The sequence below is a fragment of the Gossypium arboreum genome, chromosome 13 (genome assembly GCF_025698485.1).
Source record: "Gossypium arboreum isolate Shixiya-1 chromosome 13, ASM2569848v2, whole genome shotgun sequence".
In the NCBI taxonomy this organism is placed as follows: Eukaryota; Viridiplantae; Streptophyta; class Magnoliopsida; order Malvales; family Malvaceae; genus Gossypium; species Gossypium arboreum.
In genome coordinates, this window is record NC_069082.1 from 81,450,132 (window position 1) to 81,475,807 (window position 25,676).

At 34.5% G+C, this 25,676-nt stretch overlaps 2 protein-coding genes across 2 annotated transcripts; one reads left to right on the forward strand and one right to left on the reverse strand.

Annotated features, from left to right (window-relative positions):
* Window positions 1–13,586: 13,586 nt before the first annotated feature.
* Window positions 13,587–14,777, forward strand: LOC108488110 (ethylene-responsive transcription factor ERN1-like). Its single transcript, XM_017792416.2, has one exon. The coding sequence runs from the start codon at window positions 13,673–13,675 to the stop codon at window positions 14,492–14,494; it is 822 nt and encodes a 273-aa protein (XP_017647905.1). The 5' UTR covers window positions 13,587–13,672; the 3' UTR covers window positions 14,495–14,777.
* A 798-nt stretch (window positions 14,778–15,575) lies between these two features.
* Window positions 15,576–18,291, reverse strand: LOC108489444 (tubulin alpha-5 chain-like). Its single transcript, XM_017794000.2, has 5 exons — window positions 17,867–18,291; window positions 17,141–17,355; window positions 16,849–17,048; window positions 16,246–16,754; window positions 15,576–16,095 (listed from the first exon to the last, which is right to left on the reverse strand). The coding sequence occupies exons 1-5, from the start codon at window positions 17,977–17,979 to the stop codon at window positions 15,783–15,785; spliced, it is 1,350 nt and encodes a 449-aa protein (XP_017649489.2). The 5' UTR covers window positions 17,980–18,291; the 3' UTR covers window positions 15,576–15,782.
* Window positions 18,292–25,676: the final 7,385 nt, after the last annotated feature.

Sequence of the window (25,676 nt, forward strand, 5' to 3'; positions counted from 1 at the left end):
GATTTATTTCTAGAATTTTTGGTTGGGCCAATTGGTACAGTTTATTAGTTAAAGTCACCCATGTTACAGGGATCGACTGCTCTGACCTTTGCGCGTTATAACTTAGAATATCTATCTGTACAGGGCTTTAATACTGGTGCCGTTTGTTTATAATGAAACTAGACTCAAAATGGAATCTGTACATATAAGGCATGACTCCTAATTCTTTCTGGATAATTTATAGTAAATTTTTAAAGTTGCGACAGGGGACCCAGAAACCGTTCTGGCCCTGTCTCACAATAGCTTTAATATCTCTTAACATGTAACTCCTATGACCATTTCGTTTCTTCCATATGAAAATAGACTCATCAAGGTTAATTTACATAGCTTATTCACTAATTAATACCATTCCTACAAATTTTGGTGATTTTCACATTCACGTCACTGCAGCTGGCAGCATCTGTTTTAAGGTAGGTCTTACCTATTTTGTAGTCTCCATGAACCAACTAGTCTTGCCATACATAGGTTCATATATGATCATTTTAACCATACCAATGGCTGATCATGTGACCAACATTCCCATTTCCAATCCATAATCACATCATGACACCATATATATACATACAAACCACAAATAGTCTAAGTTCATGCTTCCTTTTTACGAGCCATTTTCGCATGGCCGTATACATATACATCACCACATTTTTAAACCAACAAGGGTAGTCCTATACATGCCATTTCAAAGTTCAACCAAAATTTATACCAAAATAGAGGCGTTGATAGTGTGGATGACTTGACTTTATTGATCCCGAATCCGATTGCTATCGGCGAAATCTATAAAACAGAGAGCCAAAGCAACGGGGTAAGCATTTTATGCTTAGTAAGTCTCAAGGAATATAATCAGCTTTAATTAAAGCAATACATTCACATAACCAAATGCATCATTCCATTAATACACATTCACATAGTCATTCTTACTTCACACTTCATCATTATATACTTTCACAAAGTATCGATCAATTCAATAGCTGAAATTGTTAGTCGATTGAGCGAATGTTGCTCAAACATGTCGACTTTCCAATGCACATATAAACGTACCTTATTCTTTGGGCTTTTCGAGCGTACTAATTGAATTTATTACAGCAACCAACACTCACCTCCAGCCCAAGATTCTTGAATATAACCGGATATAACCACGTGCACAAATGCCTTGGTCTTAGCCGGATAGAATGACTTCATACGAATGCCTTGGTCTTAGCCGGATGTAGCCACTAGCACAATTGCCTTCGGTCTTAACACGGATATAATTTCCAGCATAATTTTCTTGGGGCTTAGCCGGATATCATTCAATTTCTCATGCACACATACATCAATAATCATTGGACATACATATTTCATTTTCGTTACTAAGGCTCAAACACAATTATAATCACTAGCATAATCGCCTTGGGACTTAGCCGGGTATCATTCAATACTCATACACACATAAATCAATAATCAATACATCCATATTTCATTCCATATAATTCAAGTAAGATCACTTCTTGAGGACTTACCTCGGATGTTGTCGAGCGGCTTTTACGGCTATTCGATCACTTTTTCCTTCCCTTGTCCAATTGTGGCCCTCTTAGCTCTTGAGCTAATTCAAACAAATTCAATTTATTAAAACCTCATTGTGCTAGCTTATGGCGAATATGACAAGGAGTTTAAATGGTCATATGGCCACTCTTTAGCTTGAATACACAATGGTCATGCACATTTTATACTACATCAAGCGCTTCAATACAATTCATTCGAGCATCAAGGAAAAGCTAAGGCCATCAATAGGCTACCTAAGGCCGAATATACATGTCCATGTTGAGGCCAATTATGCACTTAATACCACACAAAACAGCATGCATTTTACTAGTTAATGCTTTGCATATTGTAGCTCAAAACTTATAATATAGCATCAAGCACTCATATGTGTGCTAGGCGAATGGGCTTGCAATTTCACAATTATTCTTCAACATCTTCTTCTTTAAACAAACATATTCATCACTTACTTCATAACCAAAACATCATGTGCAAACATATATATACATATATGAGCATGGCGAATTTCAAGGTGTCCATAGCCATCCAAAACACAAATTTTAACTAACATGCAAGAAGCATGAACCATGCTCATGAATGCATCATGGCGAATATGACAATCATGCCCTTTTCAACTTCAATCATGATTAAACAAAAGAAAACTCAAAATCTTACTCAAGAGTAGACAATCCATCATTGCATGCATCATCATCAAGCTTCACACTTAGCATGCAATGGCTTTATCACCATAACAACTTTGTCCAAATACCATTTCCATGGCATAACAAAGATTTGAGCCATGGCTAACATGCACATCAAGTTAGCAACCAAAACATGCATGAAACTCCCAACACAACCTCATACATACCTTAATCTTGATGCAATTTAGCCAAATCTCCTTCTAGATCTCTTCTAAACCAAGCATGAAGCAAAAATCCTCCCCCTTTTTCCTTAGTATTTTCGGCCAAGAAGTGAAAATGGATGAACAAAAATTTCTCCTCTCTTTTCCTCTACTCACGCCAACAAGGGCATCCAAGCTCATCTTTCTCTTCTTTTTTTCATTTTTTATGCTTATTTTATTATAATACTTCCTACATAACTCACTAGCCAAACATGTTGGAAACATGTTTTCCCTTGCCCATCATACCCACCTTGGCCGGCCATTATAGTCAAATTTGGGGAATTTGACATGCAAGGACAACATTTCCTAGTGTGCATCAATAGGCCACTTCAACATTTGCCTATCTCATTTCTAAGTTTTCTCACACAAGTCCTTTCTAGTGAAATTCACCTTTATAACACTAAATCAATCATCATAAAATGTCATACATGAGCACACACATATTATAGGTATCAAAATAAATTTTTAATTATTTTTATGCCTCGATTTTGTGGTCCCGAAACCACATTCCGACTAGGGTCAATTTTGGGCTGTCACATGCTCTCTGTCCATGACCTAAACATTACCACCCCTAACCGAACCACGGCCCCTAGGTGGCTGTTGAACTGCCTTGTGAGGTTGTACGAAACCCAGAGCCGAAGCTTGCATCTGATTTACCCATTGTGGACAATATTTAAAGCGGTGCTCTAATAACCCACACTTTAGATAAGCCCTAATCCTCCTCCAACACTCGCTGGGATGGCGTCTACCACAGTCACTACATGGCTGAATCCTAATAGAAGCAGTAAGAACTCTCACTCTAACCGGCCTATTAGATCTGGCCTTTTTCTTAGACCTTGGAATAGATTTAGAGGGCTCTAAATCCCTTTTGTTTTTACCTCTCTCTTAGTCCCTATTTTGGTGCTCCACGCGCTTAGCATCCTCGGTGATCTTCGCCTTTTCAACCAATACCGCGAATTCTCGCTCCCTCTGTGGAGCAATCAGTACCCTCAGATTATCCATTAATCCATCATCAAACCAGACACACCTTTCATACTCATACGCCACCATGCCCTGAGCATAGCGGCTCAACCTCAGAAACTTGACCTTATACTCGACCATAGATTTATCGTCTTGCGTGAGATTCATGAACTCATGCCTACGAGCATCCACATAACTAGGTTCCATATACTTGCTCTGGAATGTGGTCTTAATGAAATCTCAACTCAAATGATAAGGCTGGGTACCCTCCTCAATTGTCAACCACCATTGATAAGTCTCATCACGAAGCAAAGAGACTGCACCTTTTAGTTTCTACTCAATAGTGCAGTCCAGATCATTCATGATCCTCTTGGTGGCCTCCAACCAATACTCGGCCACACTAAAGGCAACTTTGGTGACACCCCTAAATAGCTTGACACCATTAGACCGGAGTTGTTCAATTACCGACCTTCAGCCCTCAGCCCCAGAAAGGGGTTTAGCGACCCTCTCCAATATCCTCAAGATGGCCTGGGACAGTGCGCCGTCTTCAGCCGAGTGACTCTGAGACCTAGTCTCAGTAGCAGGTGAAATTGGTGTCTCACTCATATCCAAATTCGGCATGCTGCCCAGAGAGGAAGACTCAGCTCGAGCCCCCTACGGCCTCTACCACGGCCACAAATACCAAGTCTGCGAGTTCTACGAGCACTCATTGTATAATTCAAGTTTTATCTACATTAAAGAGTTTTATGCATCAGTTTCAATATTTATTAGCAGATATTTTATGCATAAATTATCAAAAGTTTAAAGATGTTTTCAAAAGTTTCAGTTTCTAACTATTTTTGTACAATCTTCAGTAAGTACTATCTACAATGTTTTCAGAACAGGCCTAACTAGATTTCAGAAGTACTTACACGATCAGCATCGAAGACTCGGTGTACCACATACTCTTTTAAATTATTCAAGAAATTTGAAAACCAATTCTTTCAACACACAATTTTGAAACCAAAAAATTACAGTCGAGTTTTGCAGCCTGGCTCTGATACCATTAAGTGTAACACCCTAAACTCGGCCTAGACGTTATGGCCGAATTTGGAGATGTCACAAGGAATGGGTTTTAGAAACCATGTTGACTTAGTAAAACATCAATCACAAATTAGTCAGTTTATTTACCAAAACTTATTACAGCGGAAGCCTTAATCGTTATAATTTGGAAACGCAGTCGTGTTTTTAGGGAAATCGTTGTTTGCATAAAAATTGTCGTTTTAATAAATTTATTTTTCCAAAACAATCAAATTGACAAACAATTCAAAAATAAATAGTTAAAAACCAACATTCTAGAGAGTCCCCCCAAAAATTACAACTCTCAAATAAGTCCAAAATTTAAAATAAACCAAAAGTACTAAGTTTAACTATTTTATGATATAGTGGTCATCGTTGTGTCTCCGCCACACCGATCTACCTAAATCTATAGATTACCTGACAGAATAGACAAACAGATATGAGTTTACATAAACTCAGTGTGTAACCCAGCAGAATTAGACAAGCAAACAAACAGAAACATTTTAGACAATCAAATATAGAATCGGGCTTATGCCCATCTTAAATACAGTTACAGTACCAGATGTACAGATTAGATAACAGATTCAAATATACAAAGTCCTACCCCCTCCTTTACACACCAAATCTGACTATCCCATCCACCATGTGGGGTTAAAAACACCCACCTATCCCTACACACCACATTGTGTCGTTACAACACGTATCAGATATAGTAGAGCCAAGCTGCTAGAATATAGGCGATGATCATCATTCAAAACACTTTCTCCAGATACATATATAAAACCCATCCCAAAACAGATGTAGACATCAGATATAGATTTATCAAACTAAACATGCTCAACATACTTTACACAAATAAAAAATACACATATATCAGTACAATTAGGCACACATTAGTATACTAATTAGATCAGTCTAACAAAATTTCATAGCATATAGATAGGGGCAATTAGCCCTTACCGACCCTACGATAGGTCTACAGTCGAACAGAACGACCTGCGTGACCCTAGGGAATTTTTTAGAATTATGGGCCCACATACTCATGTGTGTGGGCCTACACTCTCGTGTGGCCGACACGCCCAGATTGCTCTTACCCGTATAGACCACACGCTAGTGTGGTGTCGACAGTACAATTTTTTAACTTTTGTCGAAGCCTCATTTTTTGCGTTTCAGCTACACACCTGGTATCAATTCGATGCAAAACCACTCTCGAGCCTTCCAAGACCTAGTAACAACATACCAAACATCGATTTAGCGACTACATTTACTAACTTGCCAACAACAATCCAACCAAAATCTCGACTTACTGATGATGAAAAGCTTTGTTAACACCGATCAACAAGTGAAACGAAAATTAGAGTTCATTAACTTCTCCTACACCACAAAAATTCAACAACGTTTCAATCCTTTCGAAAATAACGATAAGAATAATACCAACAAAAGCCCACTTATCGACTTCACGAAGAAAAAGCAAGGATTCACAATGCCCCAACAAGAAGGATTAACAAAAGAAGCAAGAACAGGGGAGAAAGTTGAATTCGACAACGAGAAAAGAAGATAACAAAAACAAAAAAAATGGGATTTTGGTTCTTGGGAAAAAATTCAGAATTAGAGGGAATTTTGGAAAAAAATAACAAAAATAAAAATAAAAATTCAATTTTGATAACCCTTAACTTTCTACTAACACCTAAACCTCCACCATTTCAGTATTTTAATTCTACCAAAACATTATATGCCAATCGAGAAAAAATAAATACTCAAGCTAACGCAGGGATCCGAACATAGGACCTCCAAAACACCAACTTCCTTACCAATCGAACTAGTAAGCTTATTCTGATATGAAATTACAGGCAATTTAATATAAGCCCTCTGGACAAAGTTAAGGCTTAGATCCAAAAATAACAAAATTTGCTAAAGGTAAGGCTTGAACTTGGGACCTCACACACACACCCAAAACACTTAACCTCTGAAGCAGATACACATTTGTGTCAAGTACTTACAAAAACATAGATAAAAAAGATCAGGGCGTTACACTCCATCAAAAAGAAAAAGCTAGAAGCATACTTCTATAGGCTCTTCATCTGGTAGGAGATCGAGTTTTAGTAACCTTGGGTATAGTGATTCATCTATTAACACTCAAAGTTTTTATCCACCAGAATAACCTTCACATTTTCAACCTTTACATGGTTATCCACAACCATATGATTATTATCCACAATTTCCTAATTATGGTGTGCCATATCAGCCTCAAATGCATCCTCCACCACCAATGTATCACCCACCTCCACCTCTCATATATCTTCCCCCTCAAATATATCCTCCGTATCAATTATATGAAAACCAAGGTGAAAATGTTACATTTTTGGATATATTTTTGGTCAAAGGCCAAGAGAATCAAGTCAAAAACTCTCTCAAAGTGAAGGTAAAAGTTCTGATCCTCCTCGTCATTCCATTAATTAGTGAAAACTAAATCGTACCACTACCGCTATTTGTAAGGTACTTTTTTTAAAGAAAACTTTTGTTAATGTTTTTAATTTTAATGATATTAAAGCATTTAAAATATATCTTTAGATAAATGAATGAAGTACATTTCATGAAAAGATAATTAAGAATTGAAGCATGTTAAACTATATATGAAAGTAGAATGAGAGTGAGAATAAGTGGTAGGAAATAGGAATAATTAATGAGAATCTATACATTTATCTTTTCCTTTTTTTTCATTTTGCGGCATAGAATGTTTTGATATTTTCATCATCTTCAAAGCTGTAAAGAATTATTGAAGACCTATCTCATGTATGAATTTTTAATTATTTTATCTATAAAAACTTTCAAACTTATTAAATATAATGAATGTTTAAATTTCCTTCTTCTTTTTACTTTTTATTAGTTAATATAATATTCTTAGAAAATTTGTAAATAAATATAAAATAATTAATTATTGTAAAAATTGTATTATCATATTAGTAAAAGTTCATAACTGTTAGAAGAACTCTGTAACGCCCCGAATTCTAGGCCTAGAAGTTTTGAGTCTTGATTATAGGGACAGTGAGGAGGTAGCATATAAGTGCTTAGTTGTGCGATTTAGTGACAGAATGGGCTTGCTAGTCTGGTAGCAGTGTGAGTGTTGGTGAACCTCAAATTCGCAGGTTTGAATCTTTGCAAGTGCGTTTTGAGGTTTAATAGTATTATTTTGGTAACTTATTTGTTTTAGATTTTATTTTATTTATTATTTTTATTTGATGGCTTTTATTTTATTTTATTTTTACTTATAGTTTATTTTTAGGAAGTTACATTTCCCTTCACCCTCTCATTTCTTCTTTACTTTTTGGTTTTTCAAAACAATTCTCCAAAATGGTTTGTCTACGAGTTTGAGAATCTCGCTCCTTCGTCGTCATCTCCGGTCACAAAACAGGTGTGGGATTCAAACTTTAACTACACTGTTTTATTTTGCAAAGTTTACATTCGGCTTTTCTTGAATATGTGATAACCTGAAGGTTTTTAGGTTTTTAATCACTGAAAGTGAGGGAAATACGTCATATTGCGATGTATTCTTGATATGGTTAAGGTTGGAGACGGTTTGGGTGGCTAATAAGGGTTTTCGGGGTTGTTTTAGGGTGGTTACGTGACTCCCAGGTGGCCACATGGACGTGTGTTGGGGTACATGGCCATGTGGATTTGGGAACTAGGGTTTTCAGGCCAAACTGGATGCCACACGGCCTGGCCACATGGTCGTGTGGCCGATTTGGGGATTTTGTTAGAATTCACACGGCTGTGTCCCTTGAGCACACGGCCGTGTCCCTTGGGCTCACGGGCGTGTAGGTTTGGGAATTAGGGATTCTGAGCTTTGGTGTCACATGACTTAGCCACACAGCCGTATAATTGATTTGGGGATTTAGGGATCCCACACGGTCGTGTGTTTCGGAACACACGCCCGTGTCTAGTGGGCACACGGGTGTGTGAGATCTTCATACGACTGTGTCCACCTTGCACCTATTTTAGTGAAATTGGACAGTGAGTTACACGACCTGTTCACACGGCCGTGTCCTTACTTCACATGGGCATGTGCCTTTGTAACACGAAAATGTGCTACCCTTCACACGGGCATTTGAACCTTCACACGACCTGGATTACTCCATACGGCCAGAGCACACGGGCATATGACCTTATCTCGCCAAATAATGATTTTAGGTCAAATTTAAGTGTAATTGCAACTCTATGTGTTCCAACCCTCGACTGAGCTTTATTGAGGGTAGTTATGACTCTAATCTAAGCTTGATATGTGTGTATTTGTGGTTGATTGTGTGATAAGCTTGATACTGAATTCGAGTTATGAGTGTGCACATATCTGATTATGTAACTGACTGACTGGATATGAATGACTACTTTTGAATAATTGTCTGAAATTGTTTTTCCGTTCTGTATGTTTGACTGTATACACACATTCATGTGCACAAAGTGTTTTGGGTAGGTTTTGAAGAGAAGGAAGATTGACTGAACTGAACTGGCAGCTGATCTGCTGGTTGCTAACCCTTAATACCCAGAGGGTCGTGGGCAGTCCCAATACCCTAAGGGTCATGGTCTTTACTGATAACGGTATAGAGGATTACCGAATTACACTGTACCGCATGTACATTAGCTACGTTACGTACCATTAACGGAACTGGCATTTTATTGCAATCTATCGGTATAGTGGATTACCGCATTGCACTGTACTGCATGTTCATTAGCTACGCTACGTACCACTATCTGGTCTGGCAGTTCATACTGCATGTTTGTACCGCGGTTTACTGTATTGCATAGTACAGCTTATACGCTATCTTTGTTGCGTAATATATGTGACTGGCGATTTATCTGCATACTGTTAGCCCCAATACCCTAGGGTCGTGGACAATGCTGATGGCCATCGTTGTCGAGCAACCCAGGATGACATCATATGGAGTGTAGGGTTGGATGGGCTTTTCGAGATCCTATATGGAAGGATTGGTTGAATGAGCTTAATAGCTTTATTGAGGAGTGATGGGGGACGGAGAGGTGTGTTGGCTAGATGGGTGAGTTTTCTTTAACTTAACTGCATTCATATGCATCTTATTGACTGTTTTGTGAGTGCGACTGTCTATTGAATGGTTCGACTAAAAAGCATTTATGACACTGTGAAATTGTTAAACTCTGATTGTATCTGACTGACTAAACGGAACTAGTGACTATTGAGAGTTCTGTTACTGGATTGAATAGTATTTGTGATTGTGTAGCTGAGTGTGGTTTTTAGTATGCTTTAAATATTATTTTCTGCCAGTACGTCCGTTTCGAATGTACCAACTGTTGCTGTATAGCTCTGTAAGTACGTTCCGCTTCTGAACTACTTTCTGTTTCTGATCCTATAGTCAGTCAGTTTGGTCTCACACTGAGCTCGTGTAACTCACCCCCTCCACTATTTTCCCTTTCAGGTACAGTTCTGGATTCTGTTGATAGACTCAGTCCGCGGAGGTCTCAGACAGCTTCGACAAATTGAGATATCAGTTTGTGTTTTCTAGTTTTTTTTTTTTATATTTGGTTTTGAACTGTAAAGATTTCTAGTACTGCGGTACCATTTTTAGTTTTATGTTTTATTTCTGGTATCTTACAGTAGGGATTTTAAACGTTTAATTGCTTTGACTTTCTCCATAAATCTAATTCTATTCGAGTTTTAAATTTCACTGCGATGATTCAATTTTTACTTGATAACGAATAAATGTTCTTAAGTTTTAAAGGGGTTGTTTTGTATTTTTTTTCCTACGATCACTTCGGTGATCCATGTAGCATTTCGGATTTGGTCTAGACTTCTAGGCCGGGTTTGGGGTGTTACAAACTCTAAAACTCATTAAAAGTGACTTTTTATAATTATAATTATAATTATTATATTTTACAATAAGTTGTGCAAATTAAAAAAAAATCATGACCACAATACCCGCAGTGACTGCAATAGCATCTGTTTTGTCCGCAACCGCGATAAACGTAAGGCAACCAAACACACGACCGCAACTGTAATTTAAACCCCTAGCTTTAGGGTTAGGGTTAATTATTATTTTTTGTTTTTAATTTTATTTTTTATTATTACATTTTTAGTTTTTATTAACATTATTATTTTGTAATTTATTGGGTTTTCATGGATTGACCGGTTAGGTAATGGGTTTTTGGGCTTTTGAAGAGTTTGGGTTTGTAAGTAAGGGCCATATGATATTGGGTTTAATCAAATATATTATATTATATTATATGTAAAGTCTGTTACCAAACCGATATCACACGAGTTAACCGCCCAACACACTTGAGTTAAAATCAAAATCAACTAAACCGAATAAAAAAACTGAATTAGGTCAATTCGGATAAACTTTTGCTCACCATTACTTTTTAAGAAGAAAGAAAACTAAAAGCAACGTAAATTTGAAGTTTGTACTTATAAATTTGTAAGTTTAAAGTTAAATAAAGTAATATTACTATTTTAATATTATTGGACATGTGTTTGATTTTTGTATTTGTAATTTTAATTATTTTATTTAAATATGGTATGATAATATGAAAAAATAAAAATATCATCATAATAATATAAAATATAATTTAAAGGAAATATTTCTTTAATTTCATAAATAATGGGTGATGTAATTAAAAGCGATGCAATTTATTAAACTATTTAAATATAAGTATTAAATTATTTTATAAAAATAAAAAATATTTTTTTTTTTGTAATTACTAATTAAAAGGTATAATGCATAGACGAGAAATATAAATCCAGATTAGAAGCATATATTAAGATTTTTAACTCCACAATCAACCTCTACATTGAAATAAGCATTGAACCATACGTATTTTAAAGAGACTAAAATGGAGAAACAACATTGTTTTCTTTTAAAAAAATAATATTTAGATAAGCTAATACTATATTTTTGTCTTTAAATAAAATAAGTTAAAAGTATTGTAGAGGCTATATTGTATTAATAGTTAGATTACATTTTATCATCTCTTCTTAATAAATAGAAAAATTAGTCCATGTATATTAGAATAAAGAGTAAGTTTTTAAAAAAATCATCTAAACTGTTGTTAAAAATTGATTCATATACATCAACATGAGAACATGAGATACATTTGTACGTTATGTGTTATTGTTTTATTATTTCATTAACTATGTTAATTTTAATATCACAAATAAATAAAAATTTTAATAGAAAAGATTAATTTATTTTTAAAATTTAATTTATAAAGATTAACTTACTATTTTTAAATAAAAAATAATATAATTCTACTTCTAGTAAATATACCTTAATCAAGAAGTAAAAAGAGGAAAAGCAAGGGGAACGTGCATGATTGGGTAAAGACTTGGTCCAATTATGCAATGAATATTTTAACCTTACTTTTTTGTGTTAATATATATGTTCTAGAGGCTTTTCTACAGCCCTCCACATGGCAGCCTTTGAGGCTTTCTTCATTTATGTTGACGTGGTTAAAAGGGATTGGGGACAATGACTAAATTTGAGGTTGTCTATCAAATGCCATGTCCTCTTCAAATGTTGGGATCAACTGAGTTTGAATGAATAAATTTTTGTTTATGTTTGTTTATTTTTAAATTTATTTGTGTTTAGTTTATATTCATTAAAAATTTTAAATTTTTATTTTTGTTCGTTTATTTAAAATTATGTGTGTTTATGTTTGTTTATTTAATTTTCACGAACATGTTCATTTAACTTAATCGAACATGTTCACAAACATTAAACGAACATGTTCATGGACATATAATTAGACATGCTAACGAACAATGTTAATAAATAATAAACAAACAATAAATAAATACATATACACATATATATTTTAGATATAAAATAGTCAAATATAAATATATATTATAAATAAAAAATAAAAACTAAGATTATTTTATTAATGTATACTAATGAAATTTTTATAAGAAAATATCATTAATAAATAAACAAGTCAATAAACAAGCTTATAAACAAGCTTGTTTGTAAAACATAAACGAATCGTGTTTGTTCGCTTATTAAATGAACATAAAAATTAGTTCATACTCATTTATTTAGTTTAATAAATGAACGTTATATGAATGGTTCATGAATAGTTTATCAAACGTTCTTTTCATTTACACCCCTAAGCATAATATGTAATATAAAATATATTTTTTATTATAAATAAATTTAATTATTTCGATATGTGTGATAAATAAACATAGAATGATGGTAGCTTGGCAACAATTTTAATGGTATGAAAGATTAAAAGTTTGGTTAATCAAATTCTCATTAAATTAAATTTATATGTAATTTGAGATTTAATTTTGGAACAAAATATTAATTATTTTAAAAGGCATAATAACTTATTTGATATTTTTGTTTATTTTATTCCTTAAATTTGTATTGTTTGTCAAATTATCCTAAAATAGAAGGAAAAATTAACGCCAGTTAGTTTTGCTATCTTGTATCCACATGTATACCATATCAGCAATTAATTAATTTTTTTAAAATTAATTATTTGTTATTGTGCCATATAGATCAGCAAAGTTAACAATTAACTTTTTTTTTTATCTATTTTAAAGTGATTTGACAGGATGAACAAATTAAATAAAAAGTTGTTTTTATAAAATAGAAAACGTTGAAGATGAACTTAAAATTGATTTATATAATTAATTTCAACAAACAGTATTCAATAGATGTGGAATCTGATATTGAAGATTGATAATTTATGAATAAATTGATTATTTAGACCAAATGTGGATGAAGTGATAAGAATGACAAATAACGCACCTAAACCATGTTCTTTATTATATGGTTGAATCATCCATCTATCTTAAGTGGGGGTGCAGAAAAGACATTTTAGTTTATGTCAAAACAAAGGTTGAAGAGTCAGTCACCCTTTTTGAGGGATAATTTGTCCCCTAATCTTATTCTAAAATAACTAATACATCAAATGTGAAATTAAATAAATCATGGATTATAATACACGATAAAATAATATTAATTAACATCAACATAGCATTTTAGTAAATTACATGGATTTGATGTCAATATATATATAATTAGCCAAGTTGATTATATACAAAACTCAGACATCCTTTCACTCACATATATAAATATAGACAGTTCCTCTTCATGATTATTTGTCCAATTTCAAGTAAAACTTTACACCCTCGCTGTAAATCCTACATTTTTTTTGTCGATTAGTTCCATGGAAATTCAGTCCCAACAACAAAGTCAGCTGAAACTGCAGCCAAAGCCAAGCAACCCTAGTGTTAGCAAAGGGTCCAAATTCAAAGGAAGAAACAACAATAAGGTTAACAAGTTTGTAGGTGTGAGGCAAAGGCCTTCAGGTAGATGGGTGGCTGAAATCAAAAACACAACACACAAGATTAGGATGTGGCTTGGTACCTTTGAGACTGCTGAAGAAGCTGCTCGAGCTTATGACGAAGCCGCTTGCCTTCTCCACGGTTCCAATACTCGGACCAACTTCATTACTCAGGCGCCCTCGGATTCTCCTCTTGCTTGTCGGATTCGGAATCTTCTTAATAGCAAGAAAGGAGGTGAACAACAACATCATCAAAGTGTTGTTGTCTCAGCAGCCCCCTCAACAAGTGCTACCATTAGTTTTAGCCCTATGCCTAGTCCTAGCACTAGCAGTAGTGGTTGCAGTTCTAATGGTGGTTTAAGCAATGGGAATCTTTCAGTTAGTGGAAGGGTTCAAGATACACAGTTGTTTGATGATGCATATAAGCCTGATATGAGAAGTTGGAGAAGGGAATCTGGGTTTGATTCTGATTTTACATACACCTCTTCTGAATTAGGGTTTGATAGGTTTCTTTATACACAAGAAACCACAGGTTTACCTGAAGAAACTGGTTCTGAGTTAACAGAGTTCCAAAGCATGAAAGTTGAAAGGCAGATTTCAGCTTCACTTCATGCAATGAATGGAGTTGAAGAATATATGGAAACTGTCCATGATTCTTCTGAAAACTTGTGGGATCTTCCCCCTTTATGTTCTTTGCTCTACTAAATTATTTCACTTTACAATATTGTTGGGCTCATCGATGTAAGGAGATCCATACCCGATTTCAATTTAAAGTTGAAAGAGAAGAGTTTTAACTCCGACTTTAAAATCCAATATAATTACCTTTACAAAATCAATAGAGTAGATAAAAAGAAATACTCCAAATATGTAAAAGAGGTGAAGATATTCAAAGTTTAAGCAATCATGGTGATTTAAATATGCCATTAATCCTCATATTTCCAATTTCTTTCTCTATAATCATATTTCTTATTCATCATCAAATATTTGATCCTTCACAAGGCATTGCTTACAGCCTTGGGTTTCGCGTTAATCACGATAGTATTAGTCTATTTGTGGAATGCTGTCCATGTTATAATTAAAAGAGTAAAAGAAAAATAAATGATAGAAAGGGAATTATGATTTTCTTATCAACAGTAAACTCGATTAATCCAACAAATAAATAAATGTAGAATTAATCAAACAATGCTAAATTAGTGGAGCCAAAGTTGTTAGCATTATCAAATTCACTGAACTCATAATCATACAATTATGATTAATTTTTTCGTCATTAATATTCTTCAAAGAGATAAGCAGCCTATCATGAAATATATTCGAGAATCGAATCTCGATCACATATTTATGTAAAACATAAATATAGAATATGAATATTTAAAATATATATATATATATTTTTGGTGTCATACCTTTCTAATTTCTACTTTTTAGTGGACTGAAGTCAACATCCATAAATAATTGTTTCCATGACCCACAAAATCAAACTCCTTGGCAGCATATTTTAAGGTTTAAACCAATTGAGATAAAACAGTCTGATGATAAGGACAGACCCAAATTAGCTTCTTTTTTTTTTTACTTCAGAACAAATTTCACTGTGATCTAAATCAACATTATTCAGATTAAAAAATTGAGTGTATATTATACGGCTTCGGGAACGAGTGGAGATAGATATGATCAAATTTTTACCTCCAAAATTTTCATGTTTAGAGATCATATCCTATACCCATATCTAGATATGTTGAAGATAGATTTATGGGAAAATGCTGCTGATTCAATTGAGTTCCATGTCATATGACGCAAGGTAGAAGCTTTATTAGAACATCCCATTTCATAAACTACACATTAGAACCACTCAAATGCAAAGCCAAAGCACACAAATGTTAGAAATTCAAGAGTTAAAAGTACTTTGACAAACTTGGAATAATATAAATAGCTGATGAAGTAAAATCAGATGAGGAACGTGGGGAATCATTAGCCTGTGCTTTTTCAAAATACAGATCTAGTAATCTTCCGGTTCTTCTTCGTCTTCAACACCTTCAGCCCCAACTTCCTCGTAGTCTTTCTCTAGAGCAGCAAGATCTTCACGGGCTTCCGAGAATTCACCTTCCTCCATTCCTTCACCTACATACCAGTGAACGAATGCTCTCTTGGCATACATGAGATCAAATTTGTGGTCGATTCGAGCAAAAACCTCGGCCACAGCGGTGTTATTGCTGATCATACACACTGCACGTTGTACTTTAGCAAGATCACCCCCTGGTACCACCGTTGGTGGCTGATAGTTGATGCCGCACTTGAAACCGGTAGGGCACCTGAAAGAAAAGATGTATCGCAATCAGTCTAGTAACAAACTGAAGGCTGAATTGATGTTTCCTCCTTGGCAAACTCTACGTAATATTCATATTAGTCAGATTGTTTATACATTATTTCTGGAATTCAAATGTCAAGAGTTGGATACTAACCAGTCTACAAACTGAACTGCCCGCTTAGTTTTGATGGTAGCAACAGCGGCATTTACGTCCTTCGGTACAACATCCCCACGGTACATTAAACAGCATGCCATGTATTTCCCATGTCTCGGGTCGCATTTGGCCATCATGCTTGAGGGTTCAAAGACGACACTTGTGATCTCAGGAACAGATATATGCTCATGGTAAGCTTTTGCAGCTGAGATTACTGGGGCATAAGATGAAAGCATGAAATGGATACGAGGATAAGGCACAAGGTTAGTCTGAAACTCCGTAATGTCCACATTTATGGCGCCATCAAACCTCAATGAAGTGGTCAAAGAAGAGATAATTTGGGATATCAAGCGATTCAAGTTGGTATAAGTTGGCCTTTCGATGTCCAAGGATCTCCTGCAGATATCGTATATAGCTTCATTGTCAAGAAGCACAGAAACATCTGTGTGTTCAAGGAGAGAATGTGTTGAGAGCACGCTATTGTAAGGTTCCACAACTGCAGTAGAAACCTGCACAATTGAGGAACAAAATGTCAGTGAATGGTGTACATAATAGTTCTGAAATGAGGTTTGAGCTGCAACTACTTGAAGTCTTCAATGAAACCTGAGGAGAAGGGTAGATAGTAAACCCAAGCTTTGACTTCTTTCCATAATCTACTGACAAGCGCTCCAAAAGCAATGAGCCCAAACCCGAACCAGTTCCACCGCCAACAGCATTAAATACCAAAAATCCTTGTAGACCAGTGCAGTTATCAGCCAATTTTCTCACTCGGTCAAGGCAAAGATCCACAATCTCCCTACCAACTGCAGCATGTAAAGCACCAGAAAAGAGGTACAGGCCAGTGATGAGAGGTAATAAAAATGCTGTATTTGGGAAGATGAAGAGATGGTTGTACCAGTATAATGTCCTCTAGCAAAGTTATTAGCAGCATCTTCCTTTCCGGAAATAAGTTGCTCCGGATGAAACAGTTGTCTATAAGTCCCGGTTCTAACTTCATCAATGACAGTGGGCTCTAGATCAACAAATATAGCCCTTGGTACATGCTTGCCCGACCCAGTCTCGCTAAAGAAGGTATTAAAAGCATCGTGGCAAGCACCTACCGTGGTGTCACTGCAAGCAAACAGGAACATGATTAGCGATCCATTTATTACACTCATTCTAAGTTAATCTCACATATGAAACTTATACCAAGTAAAATAAACATTTGCTACAACTAAATCATACCATAAAGAGTAAAGAAAAAAGGATATGGATTGAAAAAGCATTATGGGAAATCATTTGGATTTCATTATATAAAATTCAACATAATGATCCTATCCCTCTTAAGTTTTTCAAGTCAATGACCCAATATCATATTGGCAGTATTTCAGGCAATCATAAACATTACAAACAATTTATTCCACACCCAAATTGAATACCATTTACTTCAACTCAAAACAAATAAACCCATTTCCTAAAAACTTTCCCAAAAGGAAAAACACCAACTAAAAAAGAAACCCAGTTCTTAAAAACTCAACAATTCTCAGTCAACACACAACGATGATGATGATGATGATACACGCAAAAACATACATAATAATACCAACACATGCATATACACATACATGTATAGAATACTAACCTAGGCATCATCCCATCGGGTTGAATTCCATGTTCAAGACAATAAAGCTCCCAACAGGAATTTCCGACCTGAATTCCAGCTTGACCAATATGGATACTAATCACCTCCCTCATATCTGTTTTTTTTTTTTTTTTCAAAACCAAAATCTCAAACAACCCTTTTTTTTCTTTCTCAACCCTTTTCTCCTTAGGAATTAAATCAAAGGAAAAGGTTAAAAGATTAAATGGGTATTAAAGAAGGGGAAAGAATGTTTAATTAAATTAATTAATTGAGAAATTAATTAAAGAGTTAGTTGGATGTCCCGCCAACTGTATGGTGGGGTTGAACCAGCACGGCTCCGTTGTCGCTTATCTTATGCTCTAACTGTGGCGTTCATCCCCTGACCTTTTATTCCTCTTTCATTTTCATCATTGATAATAAAATATCTTCACTCTACTATTTTATTAAATAAAATCTTTTTCATTTTGTAATTGGCATTTTATATTTATTTAGTTTTTTTAACTTAGTTTAATTAGATAATATTATTAATTTTATCATTGATCTAAAATTAATAATTTATTAATTTATATGTAATAAATTAACAATAATCAACAATTCAACTTTATTTATTTACAAATTATAGAATTAATTTTTAATTTTGATAAAAGTACAATCACCAGATTCTGATAAATTAAAATAGATAGAATTAATTTCTTAATTTTTATAAATTATAGAAATAGAATGCATAATTAAACCTTATTTAATATAATTTATTATAAAATTAATTCTTAATAGAAATTAATTCTTAATAAAATTAATTCTTAATTGAAATTAATTCTTAATAGAGTTAATTTCTTAATTTTTATAAATTATAGAAATAGAATGCATAATTAAACCTTATTTAATATAATTTATTATGAAAATAAAAATAAAATTATTTATCAAATAGAAACCTAAAGTATTGTTTGAGCTTGAAGCTTAACTTTAATATTATTTGTTTTTCTTTAAGGAATTATTTGTTATATTTATATATTCACATGCCAATAGTTCATATTATATATATTAATAAGTTTAAATTAGGTTTAATATATAGATTTAATTTTTCTCAAATTGGCTCCTAAATTTTTTTTGGATCACATTTGTCCCTAAAGTTAGCATCCGTTACATAAATCAGCTCCTATGATTAACACTGTTGGTTTATTTCTAAGGCTTAATATAAAGATTAGCTCCTAAACTTAGTAACTTTTTTCATATTGACCCCTAAACTTAGTTTTAGATCATATTGATCCCTAAAGTTGGCATCCTCACACTAACACAATTTATTTTTCAAGAATTTGTTGATGTTGACAACTATGGGGTGATACTAGAGAAATGAGGGGATGACATCTGGATTTATATTTAATCATTCTTAAAATAATTTAAAAATCTTAAATTTTTTAAAAAATTGGAATTATTTTTAAAATTTTTAAGAGATATTATATATTATAAAAATTAAAATTGAATAAATAAAAAATAAAAAAGAAATAAAAATTAAGTTAAAAGTTAACATTTAAAAGCTCACTCTTTAAAATTTTAACTTTAAAAAATAAAAATATTTTTAAAATCTAAAAGTACATAACAGATAAAATTTAAAATAAACAAAAATAAAAAAGTCAATTTTTTTAGAAATTTAGAAAAATAAAAATTGATTTGGTATTGACCAAAGATAACTCGGCTTGACAAACTTTGACCGATGCTAATAGGGTGTTGACCAAAGTCAACCAATCAATTTTGAATTTAACCAAATTTATTTATTTTATATTTTTAATTAATTTTTTTAGTTTTTCAATTTTTGTAATTACTAAAATTTGACGAATTTTTTATTTTTAAACATATTTAATATTTTTTGAATTTTTAACTAAAATTTTATTTTTATTTTATTTTCAATTTATATATATATATATATATTCTTTTATTGAAGTTTTATAATTTATATATTTCTTATATATTTTATAAAAGTTTTATTTTATTTTTCAAAATTTAAGGTTTTTTAAATTTTTTAAAGAATGGTTAAAAATGAATCTACGTGTCATCCCCTTATTTCTCCACGTGTCTTCCTCATGCTTGTTCACATCAACAAATTCTTAAAAAAAAATACTGTCAATGTATGGACCAACTTGTATAACATATGTCAACCTTAAAGACCAATATGACTCAAAAAATTAAATTTAGGGGCCAATATGAGAAAAATTGTCAAGTTCATGGGCTAAACTATATATTAAGCTTTTAAATTGCAATTTTTTTCAGTAAAATAAAATAACATTAAGCAAAACTAATGAATAGACTCATTCGCCCTTGTAAATCTAAAATAATCTGCTTGAACTAAATCTCGCATGGAATAGGGTGAGACCTCAAAAACTTGGATCTCAGTGAATATTGTTGCCATAACCTTTGACATATGATCAGTGACAACATTGTGATTTCTTGGAACATGGCAAAAACAAACTTTCCACCCTTGACACACTATTTGATGAATCCCACGTAATTTCATTATCTGACTACTAGCTGCACCTCCCTCAACAATCGTTTCTATCCAAAGAGGATTATCACTTTCAACTTTTAATTGACGAACCCCCTTCTCCCATGCTAAACGAAGCCCCTCCGAAATAGCTCTCGTTTCAATCTTAAAAATTGTTTCCTTACCTAGCAACCTTGAGTATCACCAGAGCCAATTGACATCAACATCTTTAAATAGTCCCCTAATCTCGACATAAGATCCATTTGGTGAAATTGCTACATTTGTGTTCAGTTTAATCCAGCCTCTAGACAGCATTGACCAATGTGCAACAGTAACCATAGGACTATACTGAAACACAGGATAAGACATTCTCGCATAATTTCTTGCCAAACTGATGCCCTTATCAATAATTTCCTCGGAGTTACTATGGTAATTTGAAAACAAAATTGTATTCCAATTCTTCCATAACAACCATCACATTATAGGAAACAAATTACACCATTCAACCACTTGACTACCATAATCCCCAACATTCTCTAAATACCATAACATACAATCATTCATAGGCATAGCCAAAAAAACTTACCCATGATTGAGATGGCACAACTGATCGCCAAACATACTTAGGAAAAAAGAAATCACGAATGGCATGGATCTTTGATTTATAAACATTACAACATTTCGGGCATTGGCTTTCATTCTACATATGCCTCCTTATGTGCTCCACATTAGTTAAAAGTCTATTCCTCCACATGATCCATATGAATACCCTAACCCCTTGAGGTGCCTTTAACTTCTAGATCAACTTCCAAACATTTGAGCTCACAGTAGACCCATGTTGATGAATACATATGTGTAGCACGGACGAAATACGAGGAGTTTCTAAACTTAAACACATGCATTTAAACATTTTCGAGTTAGCAAGACTTGATCAAATTTAAAACTTTTTCGAAATTTGTTAAAACTCCTTAATATGGGCCTACGAAGCTTCAAACATTCATTGGAAGCCATTCGAAACCAACTCGAGTTCTTAAACCTACTTAATAAAAATGACCCTTGAAACAGGACACATGTCTGTGTGGAAGGGAAACACGCTCGTGTGGTCATTATAACATGGCCGTGCTGATGGCCCGTATGCACACACAGTCTAAGCATCTAGGGACACACCCGTGTCCCATGCCCGTACGAATTAAATTCTAAATTCGAACCCATAGGGGTTTTCACACGGCCTGACACACGCCCGTTTCCATTACCCGTGTCTAAAAACCTTGACATTCTGTTTCTAATGTCAGCATCCAATAAGGGGTACACGGCCAAAGCACATGCCCGTGGCCAGAGGCCGTGTCCTCCACACGGTTGTGTCTTCGCCCGTGTGTTTACTACCATGCATACTGACTTGCAAATTTTACATGCAGGGGACACACGACAGAATAACACGCCCATGGGACTGACCGTGTGTCACACACGGCCTAGACATACGACTGTGTGTCTACCCGTATGGACAATATAAGGCTATCTACCAAGCCTTTTCCACCCTGTAACACAATCTAACACCAACCAACATATCAAAATCTAACTTAATATGGTTTCTCGACCAAACAACCATAGCTAAGGCCTACATACATTTCACAAATCCATGCCAACAATTTCACATTCATGAAAGACTAGCTTGCATTCATATAATGACTTTCAATATTAGCCATTTTCCATGGCCTTATACAAAATAAATCAAATATTAGATCGGGGCAGCACATTTGGCCAATTAACAGTGACACAAAACTCAAAATTCAAGGTCCTATACATACCATAATCAAAATAAAAGCTCTAACTATACCAAGTACTTCGGATGATAGTGTGATCGATGCCTCCATCGTCCGATGATCCTCAAGCTAATTAAACGGCACTATAAGAAAATGGAAAAGAGAGGGAGCAAGCATAAAGCTTTGTTGCAAGAAAATAAACAATAACTACTTATCATAAAGCAATATGCTCATAACCTTTTATAGCTTATTCATGAATACCATAAATAGATGTAAATACAACTTACTCATCACCATCCAATACAACTCATATTGCATACATTGACCCATATCTCATACATTTCAATTAGGTACATGTACCACTCATCACATGATCATAACTTTTTTCATTTCGACATAAATCATAAACCTTTTGTTAAACCATTTGGAATACTACCGGATACTCAATAGCCCTAACATGGGTTAAGATGCTGACGCCATGTCCCAGACATGGTTTTACACTAGCTCTCATCTGTCAATGTTGATGCCATGTCCCAGCCAGGTCTTACACTAGCTTGTATCTCGCGAGGCCGATGCATGTCCCAGGCATGTCTTACACTAGCTCTCGACTCAATGCCGATGCATGTCTCAGACATGTCTTACACTGGCTTAAATATCTCGAAGTCGATGCATGTCCCAGACCTGTCTTACACTAGCATACAAATGACCTAAGTGTCATGGCATGAATATCCGAAAATTCCTAAGGCTCAACTGAAAGTTCTACTACTTCAATTCTCATCATGCTTAGTCATTTCTACAATCAAATAATATATGCTATAAAAATTCATTCATTCATAAATGATAACAATATAGTTGCATTATTTACATACAACTTACCTCAAATTACAAAATGTAGGCGACTAGTTGGTTTTAGTCTATTTGCTTGGCCTTCCCTCGGCCTAGGTTCGGATTTTGTAATTCTTAATTTATAATGATAAAAATTCACAAATTTAATCATTTTATCAATCTAGGTACTCAACAATGTATAATAGGGAAAAATGACCATTTTGCCCCTAGACTTTTACAAAATGACCATTTTACCCTAAATTGAAACTCGATTTTTATCACATTTTCTCCTTAACCAAGCCTAACCGACCATTTATTACTCTTATGACAACCCCAAATTTCCAATATTTCATAACATTATTATCTATTTTACAAACTTTACAAAATAGTCCTAATAGGGCTTTCATGAGAAGTCCCTTCACAAAAATTGTTTATTTCACAACCATGATTCATATTCTTCCATAAAATTTTAGAAAACAATATGAGCACACGTATGGTAAAACCCTAGACTTTTCAACCATTTTTGCAAAATAGTCACATCATTTGAAAGCTCATGCTACAAGGGTTCCAAAAATAAAAAAAATTATCAAGAAAAGTCATCAAAACCACTTACTTGTAGAGAGATTAAGTGGCTGAAATTTTTCAAGCTTCCAAAACCCTCCTATGGTTGATAGTTTTGGTCAAGAAGAAAGGATGAATGAAAAAGATGAAGGCTAGGCTTTAGGGTATTATTTGATCACACATTAGGTCATTAAATACCTAACACTTTGAGTATTTTATTTTCTTTGTCTCACGGCTGGCCAAGCCTCTCTAAAGGGTCTAATTGCCCTTTAAAGATCCCCAATTTAAGTTTCATGGCAATTTAACACCCTTAGCTATCAAATCATGACTTTTGCACTATATGTGATTTAGTCCTTTTTAATAATTAAGTATGAAATTGCTAAAATTACTTCACCAAATTTTTCATGCACTAATATAAACATGCTATAACTCTAAAATAATAATAAAATAAGTTATTTGACTTCAAATTGGTGGTCTCAAAACCACCATTCCGATTGAGCTTAAAATTGGGCTGTTACAATTCTCTCCCCTTAGGGATTTTCGTCCCCGAAAATCTTATCGGTAAATAGTATTGGTCTCTCATGGTCTCCTCGAGTTCCTATGTAGCTTCCTCGACCCCATGTCTATTCCACAAAACTTTTACGAGTGCTATACTTTTATTCCACAATTGTTTGACCTCCCGAGCCAAAATCTTAACCGGCTCTTCTCCATAAGTCATGTTTGAGCTAATCTTAACCTCTGTTGGCGTGATCACATGTGAAGGATCCGATCTATATCGATGTAACATGGACACATGAAACACGTCGTGAATCTTTTCCAACTCTGAGGGTAAAGCCAATCGGTAGGCAACAAGCCCTACTCTCTCGATAATCTCATAAGGTCTTATGAAACGAGGACTCAGCTTGCCCTTTCTACCGAATCTGAGGACTTTTCTTTACGGGGATACCTTTAAAAACACCTTATCCCCGACTTGAAACTCGATCTCTTTCCGTTTTAAATCCGCGTAGGATTTCTGTCTATCCGAAGTGGCCTTCAAACAGCCGTGAATCACCTTAACTTTCTCTTCAATCTCTTTAACTAAATCAACCCGGTGTATTTTGTTCTCTCTCAGCTTGGTCCAATACAAGGGTGTTCGACACTTCTATCCATACAAAGCCTCATAAGGCGCCATTTTTAGACTTGACTAATAACTATTGTTGTAGGCGAATTCGACCAGTGGTAAATACCTTTCCCAACTGCCTTAAAACTCGAGAACATAACACCGTAACATGTCTTCTAATATCTAAATTACTCTTTCTGACTGACCGTCGATTTGTAGGTGAAAAGCCGTGCTAAAATTTAGTTTTGTTCCCAATGCCTCTTGCAACTTTTTCCAAAATTGCAAGGTAAACCTCAGATCTCTATCCGAAATAATCAACAAGGGCACTCCATGAAGTCTCACGATCTCAGAAACATATAGATCGACTAATTTCTCAAGGGAATAGTCAGTACGCACTGGTATAAAATGTACCGACTTAGTAAGTCTATCAACAACTACCCAAACTAAATCCTTTTTTCCTTGGTGTCAAAGGCAACCCTAACACAAAATCCATGGTTACTCCGTCCTATTTCCACTCGAGAACCATCACAGGTTGAAGTAAACCTAAGAGTACTTGGTGTTCGGCTTTCACTTGTTGACAAGCTAAACACTTAGAAACAAACTCAGAAATGTCTCTTTTCATCCCCGACCACCAGTACATTTTCTTCAAGTTATTATACATTTTTACACTACCCGGATGGATAGACAAGCAACCACTATGTGTCTCTCACAAAATCCTCTGAATAAGCTCATTATCCTTGGGTACACAAACTCTGTCTTGGTACACCATACAACCGTCGGTACCAATACTAAACTCTAATTCATTTCTCGTCTCACACTAAGCCATTTTAGCTTGCAGGTCCCTATCGCCTTTCTGAGCTTCACAAATCTCTTGAAGGAACGTAGGTCTAGCTCTCATCTAGGCTAGAATCAAGCCATCATGAACCATGGTCAACTGAGTATTCATAACCTTCAAGGCAAACAATAATTTCCTATTCAATGCATCGGCTACTATATTAGCCTTTCTGAGATGGTAGTCAATCACCAACTCGTAATCCTTTATCAGCTCTAGCCACCTTCGTTGCCGTAAATTCAACTCTTTCTAAGTCA

Coding starts and splice junctions, on each gene's coding strand:
- LOC108488110 (XM_017792416.2), top strand. CDS start 13,673: ATGGAAATTCAGTCCCAACAACAAAGTCAGCTGAAACTGCAGCCAAAG.
- LOC108489444 (XM_017794000.2), bottom strand. CDS start 17,979: ATGAGGGAGGTGATTAGTATCCATATTGGTCAAGCTGGAATTCAGGTC. Junction 17,356..17,866: donor CCCGATGGGATGATGCCTAG/GTTAGTATTCTA, acceptor GTTTGCTTGCAG/TGACACCACGGTAGGTGCTT. Junction 16,096..16,245: donor GCAGTTCAGTTTGTAGACTG/GTTAGTATCCAA, acceptor CTTTTCTTTCAG/GTGCCCTACCGGTTTCAAGT.